The sequence below is a fragment of the Beta vulgaris genome, chromosome 1, assembly GCF_026745355.1.
Source record: "Beta vulgaris subsp. vulgaris cultivar EL10 chromosome 1, EL10.2, whole genome shotgun sequence".
Lineage (NCBI taxonomy): Eukaryota > Viridiplantae > Streptophyta > Magnoliopsida > Caryophyllales > Amaranthaceae > Beta > Beta vulgaris.
In genome coordinates this window covers 10,455,109-10,467,003 of record NC_079202.1, presented here as the reverse complement: position 1 = coordinate 10,467,003, position 11,895 = coordinate 10,455,109, and the positions used below count along the sequence as shown (strand labels likewise).

At 36.0% G+C, this 11,895-nt stretch overlaps 1 protein-coding gene across 1 annotated transcript; it reads right to left on the bottom strand.

Annotated features, from left to right (window-relative positions):
• Nucleotides 1-7,885: 7,885 nt before the first annotated feature.
• Nucleotides 7,886-9,131, bottom strand: LOC104884505 (uncharacterized protein At1g76070). The gene has a single exon (XM_019247611.3). It carries the CDS (start codon nt 8,892-8,894, stop codon nt 8,004-8,006), a length of 891 nt encoding a protein of 296 aa, XP_019103156.2. The 5' UTR covers nt 8,895-9,131; the 3' UTR covers nt 7,886-8,003.
• Between the last annotated feature and the right edge of the window lie 2,764 nt (nt 9,132-11,895).

Below are 11,895 nucleotides of genomic sequence, written 5' to 3'. Positions count from 1 at the left end.
AGTTTAGTTGCTTACTGTTTAAGGATATGTATGGGTTTTATTCAAAACAAATATAAAAAAAAATAATTAAGTAACTTTAAAGTTTGGGGTCAAGTCCGGGTCTAGAATATTAAGACCTGAATCCTAATATTTTCACTTGAACTCAGACCCAGACTCTTAGGGTGTGAAAACATTGGACCCAAATCCTTAGATTAGGATCGGGTCCAACATGTTACGGGTAGTACTGGACCCATGTCCATCCCTAACTGCTAATGAAGTATAACTTTTATGTTTTACAATCATAAACTTAAAAATACTTATGATCATAGTTTAAGTTTATGTATTATGTTGTCTTGTGCTTTCCAATCGAAAAGTAGGGCAATAATGCATCGAGAGTCTAAGTTCTGCTGGTAACAACTTTTATTAACCTATTAAACATGGCTTGAAATCGAGATGTTACAATATGTTATTAGGAATTATGTTCGACCATATATCACCTTGATTTCATCTCTCATTCTAAAACTATACCAATAATATTAATCAAACTCCCCTCAATAACTTTTGCAATTTAACATGCCTAATGGCTTTTACTACGTAAATAGTGCTACTTATTGTAATGGGAAAAATAATTATTTATCTCTATTGAGTGATTTCGTTAAATAGATATAGCATTTTCTAACAGTGATAGTGATCCATAGCTAAAGTGAAAATCGTCATTTTTTTTGTGGGTTTGCCGTCTGTCTCTTGATCAAAGGCTAGGTAGCATCCCCTAAATGTAAGTATTGGTTTGGTTGACATTATTTAATATAGGAAGTTAAAATTCCTAAGAATTGAAAATTTTAATGTTGTTTGGTTAACAGATTCATGGGAAGTAGAAATTTATAGGAAGTTCCACTTCCTAGAAAATGGAGGAAATTACTTACCTAGGGGACCTAGGTAAGTGGAAATTTTAATAGGATGTTTAAATAGTCATTAGGCATTACTCGTATATTCAACCAAACAAAGCACTAAATGCCAGATATTAATGAAATCTCATATAATGTTTAAATAGTCATTAGGCATTACTCGTCATTTATATCATTAGTGTTGGATTTCTAGGTCTCAAGACTAAAGAACCCTTCATAACTTCATTAATTTTCTACAACGGTTTTCATTAGAGATGGCCAACAATGCGGGTCAATTTAGCCCATTCAGCCCAGCCCACCTCGTACGCTGTGTTGGTCTGGCCAGCAAAAAGCCCAGTCCAGCCAAACTCGAACCGTGAAATTGGTGGGTAGGTTGTGGGCCAGATTTCTTGACCCCAACCCATGATAGCCCACTACCAAAACCGCCCAGCCCGAACCATGAAACTGGTCCAACCCGTCCCATGAACCAGACCTGCCCAATCCAAGTAAATATTGAACCAAATTATGTATATTTTAATCAAATTGTATATATTTTAATCAAATTGCATATAATATAATTCAATCAAATTTAAATAATAAAATTATTCATTAATATTAATATTTGTATATACTTTTGATTCGTTTTAAAGATTTTGTGTAACAATAATGAAAAATTTCAATGATTAAATAATTTTGAAAAAAAAATTATCATGTCGGTTCGTCAGCCCGGTCCAGCCCACCAGATCCACGAATCGTGAAAATCGGTAACAGACCGGTGTGCGCCAAGATTTTTCAGTGCGCGGACCAGCCCGCCTAACCCATGAATTTCACGGTTCGGTCCTGGGCCGTGAAATCTCAGCCCATCGCACTACGGTTCACGGTCCGGCCCGCCCAGCCTGCACTAGTGGCCATCACTAGTTTTCATTTTATGCGTGGAGTAAATTAAACTAAACGTCTTCATAAGAAACGACCATAGTCCATATAGGTGAAACTGTACTAGAATTAAAGTTGTCCTAGTAATTACAAGACTCTTCTTCCACTACTATAAAACTAGCCTTCATATGCACGCGATGTGTGCATTAATTTCAAAATTTGTTATTCTATTAGATACTCCATTCATACTTTATTTATGATTAAACTTAAATATGAAAAATTCAACAGTTAGATGAATTTAGATATATTAATTCGCTAATGTAAAAAAATAAAAAAGGTTGTGAGTGATTGTAAACATTAATTTTTTGTGAATGAATATTGAACAGAAAGAACAAAAATAATGAGTCGGTTTAACTGAATTAAAGAGTATCAAATGTAGTGAATGTTCAGACTTTTCATATGCACGTTATGTATGCCATCTTTTTTTATAAGGTATAAATATTTTGTCCATTTAATTTTTGATTGAAGTATTTGATGCATATACCATTTTAAACTTGTTTTAAATGGCAAGTTGGAATGAGAATTTTTAAATGATTTGCTTTTGTAATTTTCTTCATTCCATTAATTAGATCATTAAGGGTATTTTAGTCACTTCAAAAGAGGACATCATACCTCCTCCCTTGACTTATATAATAGAGATATGTTTAATTCTCACCTCTTACAAAAGAAATTCCAATTTTTTCCCCTTCTTACATGTAAATTCTCCTTTAATAAAACATATGTGATATTGTACAACTTGTAAGTTGTATAAAAGTATGTTTTTGACTTTTGGCTTCCAGCGGATTATGTTGAAAATCTTGATCCATTGTGTATTTGTGTTTATGAAGAAGTCGTATAACATTAGGTATTGTCGTATTTGGGGAAAGTGACAGCATTTTTGTGTGTTAATTTAAACAACAAAATAAAGGTAAAATAAATTGGATACATGAATGTGTGACACATTAATTGTTTAATACTCCAAATAGAAGCATTGAAAGAAGAAATTAAATAGAGTTGGGATCTCTATTCGTTTAAGTCCTATTCTTATAGCGTTCCTTGCCAGATCAGGCACTCCAGTTCACACTATTAAAAGCATTCTCATCTATCAAGCGGAAACTTTAATAACAAGGCATTTTTATTTGAAATTCCAGATCAAACCCCCATCTCAAAAAAAAACTTAGTTTTTATATGCGAGTTATACCTCAGTTAATTATATTTTTTTATTTATTAATATTAATAAAATAATAATATATAATTAATATAAGTATGAGTTATATTGTCTAAATCATAAGGTTTTCCAAGTGTTGACCAAAAAACTTATAATACATACCAAATGGGTTTTCATATTTTAATTTCCTTTTCTTAATTTTCAAACCAACTTTTTTTGTGTAATTTGTGAAAGGATTGCATTACTTACATGGTGCATTGTTTACCCAATTTATATTAGCATGCAGAACTATTATAAATGTTAATGAACCATATTGTTTGAACTTTGTAAATATGAAATATTATGTTGTCACCATATAGTGCTAACTTTTTTGGTTGAAGATTCTAATTGATTTTGTGAATTAATTGTATCAATCTAGTTTGTCAAGTTATTAATATGATTGCATATTTCATTTTTGACCTACTCATATGACAAGTTTCATTGATTCTCATTTTTCAATTTTCTATAAAACGAAAACATTGTTTTAAATTATTAGAGGGTATTTTAGTCACTTCAAAGGAGGACACCACACCCCCTCCTTTAGCTTATATAATAGAGATTTGAGTGTGTTTTGGATTATGTAACAAAATCTCACACTTATAAAGATACATTCTCCAACAAAAATGACATGAACTAAACAAATAATGACATAAATCTAACTTTGTAATTTGTTTCATGTCAATTGAGATTCTTTATACAAAAAGAGCAGTGATTTTGAATTATTGTACACTAAGGGCCTGTTCTCCCCAGCTTATTTTCAGTTCAGTTCAATTCAGTTCAGTTCGATTCAGTTCAGTTCAATTCAGTTCAGTTCAGTTCAGTTCAGTTCAGATCAGTTCAGATCAGTTCAGTTCAGTTCAGATCAGCTCAGTTCGGTTCAAATCAGTTCAGTTCAGTTCAACTGTTTTATGCCGAAGAGAACAGACCCTAAGTTATAGGTAACAGTTACACTTACACACAAGCATATATACAAATATATTAAAAGGTGTGTGTGACAATGTATATACGCCACGTGGCACCTCTGTTACTCCACTAGAATTGTTCAATGTGTACATAAGTCATGTCAATTAAATAACAAAAGTAAAATTAGCTTGCAACAAGATTTGAACCTATGGCATAAATCTAACTTTGTAATTTGTTTCATGTCATTTGAGATTCTTTATACAAAAAGAGCAGTGTTTTTGAATTATTGTACACTAAGTTATAGGTAACAGTTACACACAAGCATATATACAAATATATTAAAAGGTGTGTGTGACAATGTATATACGCCACGTGGCACCTCTGTTACTCCACTAGAATTGTTCAATGTGTACATAAGTCATGTCAATTAAGTAACAAAAGTAAAATTAGCTTGCAACAAGATTTGAACATATGACCTATTGCTATTATAGCATAACACAATTATCATCTCAACCAACTTTTAATCATGCTTGAAGTGTCCACATTATTATATTTGTACCTTTTAAATGTTGAGTTTTCCTTAATATATTTTAATGGGAATGGAAAAAGAAATCATATCAAGTTCGGAAAACAATACCAACCTGTGGCAACGTCCGGGCCCAAATACTAGTTTAATCTTTACATTCCGAAAGAATATTTGATTGATACATGTTTTAACACAATGTATTGATCCATATGTTTAAATTAAAGACATATATTATATAATATACATCTCTATTAAATAAGTGAAAGGGGAGGAAGATGGTATCCTCTCATAAAAAGTCTAATATATCCTTAATAATGAAATTAAATTGCCATATAAATCTTTTCTTCTTCTTAATTGCCATATATATTAAACAATTTAATAATGGAATTAAATTTGAAATTTTAATTAAATATTACATTATGGAGAATGATTTCCTCTTATTACCTACGTGTGAAAAAAAAAATTATTCAAAAATTAAATTGATAATATAACTTAATTGACACAATTAAAAGAAAAAAAAAATTAAAACTTGAATTTCATATTAATAATTATACTCATAATATTTTAAAATCTAAATGTTGATTATTCTTCGGTAATTTCTATTATATAAATCAAACTCTTTTCGACGATTGAACTTGATAATTAAATTATTCAACTTTATTTGAGGACAGACTTTCTCACTAGGGGAAAAAACATAAAGGGCTGCGCAGGAAGGGCTGCGCTTTGCGCTTTTCGTAAAAGCGCAGCCCTACTAGTGAAGGACTGCGCTTTTTTAAAAAAGCGCAACCCTACTAAGAAGAAGGGCTGCGCTTTTTAAAAAAGGCGCAGCCCTTCACTAGTAGGGCTGCGCTTTTTTGGTAAGAAGGGCTGCGCCTTTTTGAAAAGCGCAGCCCTACTAAGTGAAGGGTTGCGCTTTTTTAAAAAGCGCAGCCCTTCTGCTTAGTAGGGCTACGCTTTTTTAAAAAAGCGCAGCCCTTTCTGAAAAATTTTGAAATTTCGGAATCGCGCGCTTTGAAATATTGAGCGGGGATTCGTCAATATATTATCCCTCATTCTCTCTCCTCTCTCACGTCCCTCATTATTCCTTTCCTCCTTATCTCTCACCCTCTCTTCTCTTCTCATCTCTCTCTCTCAAAAACTCCCATAAACATTTGTCTCAAAAACCCATTTTAAGTTTTTCCGATCTGCACTAAACATGACGACGGAGTCCGATTGCCTATTGTGATACCTTTTCGGAAGCGGAACGAGCCAACGAGTCAAACTCACTGCTATGCTGTGACGTTTAGGCTTTTTAAGCCATCCGAGTTCGTTTAAGCCTCCAAATAGCCATTTGAAGTTTTTCCGAAATTTTTTTTTTCCTTTAAATTATGTATTTGGGTTTTGTTTTATGTATTTAAACATTATTAGGTTGTAGTTCTTGTATTTTTTCAGATCTATAATGTTCTTGTATACTTCTCTTTGTTTATATATTTTGATTAATAATGTTCTTGTATACTTCTCTTTGTTTTGATTAATGTTCTTGCTTGTATACTTCTCTTTGTTTTGATTAATGTTCTTGTATACTTGTCTTTGTTTTGAATGTTATTCTTGTATACTTCTCTTTGTTTATTTTGATTAATGTTCTTGTATACTTCTTGTATACTTCTCTTTGTATATTAGTTTTTGTTCCTTTTTTTCATTTTCGTTTCATTCTTTTTATTGTTTTGGGTTTAGTATTTTCGTTTCGTTTCTCTTCTCTTCTGTTTAATTTCAGAAAATGTGAGATTATGAGTAAAAAAATGACAAAAAAAAATTTTTTTTTTTTTTTTTTTTTGGTAGGAAGGGCTGCGCTAGTTAGGAAAAAGCGCAGCCCTTCTAGCCCAGAAGGGCTGCGCTTTTTCCTAACTAGCGCAGCCCTTCTGGGCTAAAAGGGCTGCGCTTTTTCCTAACTAGCGCAGCCCTTCTTGCTTAAGGGCTGCGCTTTTCTAGCGCAGCCCTACTTAAAAAGTGAAGGGCTGCTACTGAAAGGGCTGCTGTCAAAAAGCGCAGCCCTGCATGCCTTTTTTTAGCGCAGCCCTTCTTCATTTTTCCACTAGTGTTTTCTAATGTACATTTCTTTCTCTCAATAATATATTTGAATAATGATGAACAAATAACTAATAAAACCAATGAAACATTGATGTAAGAAAAATATAGTAAAAAGTTAACAATAATTATAAATGAATTTTCGAATCAATTTTTTTTATAACATTGATGAATAACTAATTGAGAAAAACAAAAAACATTAATAGAACACGCAATCCATAGCGTGAAAAAAAAAAGCTAGTATGTATTTATGCTATGCACAGACCCATTATAAAGGTCTATAATTGATTGAATGATCTAGTTTCTCAACTTGTTGCACATACACAGACTTCTAAATCAAGAAAATTGTGATTGATTCTTTTCCATAATTTCTCAATTCTCATGATTTATCAACTGCAATGAATTGAAGACATCTATTTTCCAAAATCCAGCTATGGAAAAATATATAGGAAAATTTGCCAAAAAAAACCTTCAAAAGGTTCAGTTTTGCGAAAAAAAACCTTATAAAGCATTCTTTGCGAGAAAAAACCAAAAAGTAAATTATATTTGCAAGATGAAACCTAAATCATTTTCCGGTGTTGACCACAGATTTTTCGGCGTTGACCACTTCTATTTCCCTTCTTCCTCCCTAATCAACACCTAGCCACCACTACCAACACTTGCCACCAGCCCCTCACCCACCCGACCACCCTTGCTGCCCCCACTTCACCCCCACCCCCAGCCCCCACCACGTACAATCCCCCCCCACCCCCACCAGACCCACCACCACCCGTATGTGGCATCCCCACACCGTACCCTCCACCCCATCTTCGCCCCTACCATCTCTCCTCTCCCTTCTTCCTCCCCCTTCCTCTCCCTTCGTCCATCCCTTCCCACCGCGAACCCCCCTCTGCAACCCCCTCTCTCTCTCCATTTTTGTTATCTGCTACAATCTCTCCTATCTTTATGCTTTAGGGCGCCGGAAAAACCTTGGCTGGGTGGGAGGGGGAGTTGTGGGGGGATGGGGATTCTGGGTGGCGCAATAATGAACGAAGGGAGAGGAGAAGGGGAGCAGTGAGGGAGGGAAGAATAAGGGAGATGAGATAGGTAGGGGCGAAGGGGGGGGGTGGGGGCTTCCGCCTGAGGGGGTGGAGGGAGGGGTTGGGGGCTGCTAATGGGTGGGCGGGCTGCAGGTGATGGGGTCTAGGTGGGGGTGAAGTGAGGGGTGGTGGGGGGATGGCAAATTGGAGTGGATAGTGTGCAATTACTAAATTGCCAAGGTCAACGCCGGAAATTAAGAGGTCAACACCGAAAAATGGTATAAGGTTTCATTTTGCAAAAAAAAATAAGTTTTAGGTTTATTTTCGCAAAAAATGCTTTATAAGGTTTTTTTTCGCAAAAATGAACTCGTAAAAGGTTTTTTTTGGCAAATTTTCCAAATATATATACACATGGAATAATCATAAGTTCGGATCAAATACATGAAGGTAATTAATTATATATTACAAGTAACTAATAATAACTCTATAACTTAACATAATCTCATTATCTAACCTTTGGATTTCAATGCAAGTGGAACAGGTGGAGCCATAGTCCTTCTCTTCCAAAGATTGACTTCTTTCCTTGGTTCTAAACATAACCCACCCATCACATGATCATCATGATCAATTGATGATCTTCCACCTAATAACATAGGTGCAGAGTAGGGGATAATTACCTCCCTCTGATCATCATCATCATCACTACTATGATCTCTTCTATGATCATCATCATCAGAGTAATAATCTCGATCATGATCTAACGGTGCGATCTGAGCCGTCCAATCAAAGTTAGTTAAGGATTCTCTCCCACTTGCAAATTTATTCATTTGTCCCAAAGAAGGCACCATAGCCGTTGATGTGATCTTATTATTACTAGAATTATGATCCAGTGTATCTCTCCTACCATGCTTACCATGTCCCAAAGAAGGCACAGCCGTAGATTTCTTATCAAATTTCGATGATGATGATCTGTTAAAAAACTTACTAATTGCGGAGCTACTTTTCTTGACTTGCTGATGATCAGATTTTGTGTTTATACTATTTTTAGAAGCTTTTTTCATCAACTTCTTTTTCTTGTGCTTGTACTTGATCTGCCCCATGCAAGAGACCTTTGGTGAGGTGGGCTCATGGGCCTCGAAACTTCCATCCTTGTTGGGCTTTGTTCGGGCCTCGTCGGGTAGAGTGGAGAAGTTGATTGGGCCCGAAAAGCCCTTGTGTGCATGGGCTTTAAGCTTGGTGGAGGAGTGGTGGTTGTTGTGGTGGTTGTTGTGGTGGTTGTAGTGATGATGATCCCTTCCAGGGCTAAAATGAGCATTATTATTGCTTTGAAAGCTTGCTGCTGAAGCTGGTTTTGGTAAGAATTTGAGAAATAAACTCCTTGGTTTATTTGAGTTTTCCATGGCAAGAAAAGAATTTGGTGTAATTATGAATTATATGATTCCTTGATTTTTGTTCTACTCCATGCACATAAATGTATGGAGTTATATATGCATGTATGTAAAAGAAAGAAAGAGTAAAATATAATTGTTAAAGTGTATTTGAAGGAAAATGGAAGAGTAGGTGGTGAGTATGTGAATTGGGCAATTTATAATAATTGACCTTTTCATGTTAAGAAAGAGGTAGAAAAAGGAGGAAATTAAATATGTGATTGGAATGGTCAAAGAAGAGGATTGAGGTAATGACTTGGCAAATAGCAAGGGTAACGGGTAAACTCAATATGAATTTTATGATCTCTTCTTAACTAACATTGATGACAAACATTTATTTAGTTTCAACTAGGCAGACCATAGAATGGATCTGACTCAGCCTACATTGTTTTACTCTTCCAGCTAACTCTTGAGGTTTTTCCTTTGAGATGTGGTAAAGATAAGGTTTTGTTTTTAAAAACTAAAATTCATTCATTTTTTCAAAAATACACGGCATTTATAATAAAAGTCCAAATCTAATTAATAAACGGTTTTTTCACCAAATACCCCGACAAATAAAAAAATTCACCATATACCCTCAATGTTTTAGAAATGCACCGTATACCCTTGAGTTTTCGAAAATGCGCACCAGATACCCTTTTGCCTAACTGCCGTTAACCCACAGTTAGCTTTATTTACAATTTTACCATCATTAACCCTAATCCTAATTAAACCTAACCTAATCTAACCCTAATCCTACCCCTAAACCCTCCCTCTTACCCTAACCCTACCCCTTGGCAGCCCCCACCCCCACCCCCTCCTCCACCACCCCAGCCTCTACCCCTCCCTCTCCCCCACCGTCGATGTTTGGCCGGCCTCCCCCACCGTCGATGTTTGGCCGGCCTCCCCCACCCCCACCACACCGTCGTTGCGCATGCCGGCCACCCCCTCCTCTCCCTGCGCGTCTGTTCGCCACCCCTCACCCTCCCTCTTCGTTCTGCGCCGGAGTCCCCCACCCCCTCTTCGTTCTTCGCCGGAGTCCCCCACCCCCTCTTCGTTCTGCACCGGAGTCCCCCACCCCTTTCACCGTCGACTCCGCCGCCACTGTGCAAAAATCCGACTACCATGTGGTGAAATCTAACCCAGCCCCCGAGAAAATCCCCCACCGATAACCCTCGCGAACCGACCACCCTGCTCGCGAACCAACCGCCCTGCGCGAACCGACTACCCTGTGCGAACCGACTACCCTGCGCGAACAGTTGATGTGATGGTCAACGAAGAGGGGGAGGGGGAGAGGGAAGGATGCTGTCGGGGAGGAAGGAAGGTCGGCGGTGGAAGGGAGGGGGATGCGGCGGTGGAGGGGGAGGGGTGGGGCTGGGGTGGGGGTTAGGCCTGGGGTTGAAGGGTGTCGGGCTGGGTTAGGGTTAGGGTTTGGGGTAAGGGTAAGGGTTAGATTAGGGTTAGGATTAAGGTTAGGTTAGAATTAGGGTTTAGGGTTAATAATGGCAAAATCGTAAATAAAACTAACGACGACTTAACGTCCGTTAGAAAATGGGTATATGGTGCACAGTTTTGAAAAGTCAGGGGTATATGGTGAATATCTGAAACATTGAGGGTATATGGTGAATTTTTTAATTTGTCGGGGGTATTTGGTGAAATAACCGCATAAATAGTACTTTCTCTATTTTATTTAGTTGCAATATTTAGACTTTTACGATAAAATTTAGTAATTCTTCTTTAGGAGAGAATCCAACTTGAATCTTCCCAAAATATTAAGTATGTTATGAGATACGACCTTTTGAAATTGACCCTTATAAACAAATAGAGTTACTCTAATGAACAGATAAAGTTACTCTTATGACCAAATGGAGTTACTTGTATGAATATGTGGTTACTTTTAACAATAAAAGGGTGTCACTCCTACAAAGAAATGTGGTTACTCTAATAAGCAAATAGGATTACTCATATGATTGAAAGAGTTTACTAGTATGAATAAATTGGGTTACTCCTTATGAACGAATGAGGTTAGTCTTGTTAATAAGTGAGGGTTACTTGTATGAACAACTAGGGTTACTGATATGAATGAAATGGGGTTACTTATGTGATAAATTGGGTTACTCCTTATGAACGAATGAGGTTATTCTTGTTAATAAGTGAGGGTTACTTGTATGAACAACTAGGGTTACTGATATGAATGAAATGGGGTTACTTATGTGAATAAAATGAGGTTCCTCGTATGATTAAATGGGGTTACTAGTATGAATAAATGGCTTACTCCTGTTAAACGAATGAGATTACTCGTATTAATAAGTGGGGATTACTTGTATCAACAATTGGGATTACTGATGCGAATAAAATGGGGTTACTTATGTGAACAAATGTGGTTACTCGTATGATTGAATGGTGTTACTGGTATGAATAAGTAGGGTTACTCTTTATAAACAAATGAGGTTACTAGCTCGTATTAATAAATAAGTGGTTGCTTGTGTGAACAATTGGGGTTACTCGTATGATTAAATGAGGTTACTCATATAAATAAATGTGGTTACTAGTATGATTAAACGAGGTTACTCATAAGATTAAACAAGGTTACTCATAAGATTAAATGAGGTTACTCATAATATTAAATGAGGATACTCATAGTACTAAATGAGGTTACTCCAACAATATTTCAAGGTTACTCATATAATATTTTAAGGTTACTCATATGAACAAATGAGACTACTGGTATGATATGGTATGAATAAATAAGGTTACTAAGATGAACAAAGGAGGTTACTCAAATGAAATCCCCAAATCGAAGCAAACGTTAAACTAACTTCTGTTTAGAATTCCCAAATTAACTTATCCAATTCTATCTTCAAACTCTTTTTCCCTCAAAGATAACAGTTTAGAAAGAGGGGAGAGAAAATACCAGATACATATCAAATGTAAGAGTTTTTCAGAGATTGAAAAGAAAGAGAAGAAGAAGAAGAGAGAAAACGAGTGAAGCTTC

Excerpts from the sequence above, each read along its gene's own strand:
- LOC104884505 (XM_019247611.3), bottom strand. The coding sequence starts at position 8,894 with ATGGAAAACTCAAATAAACCAAGGAGTTTATTTCTCAAATTCTTACCA.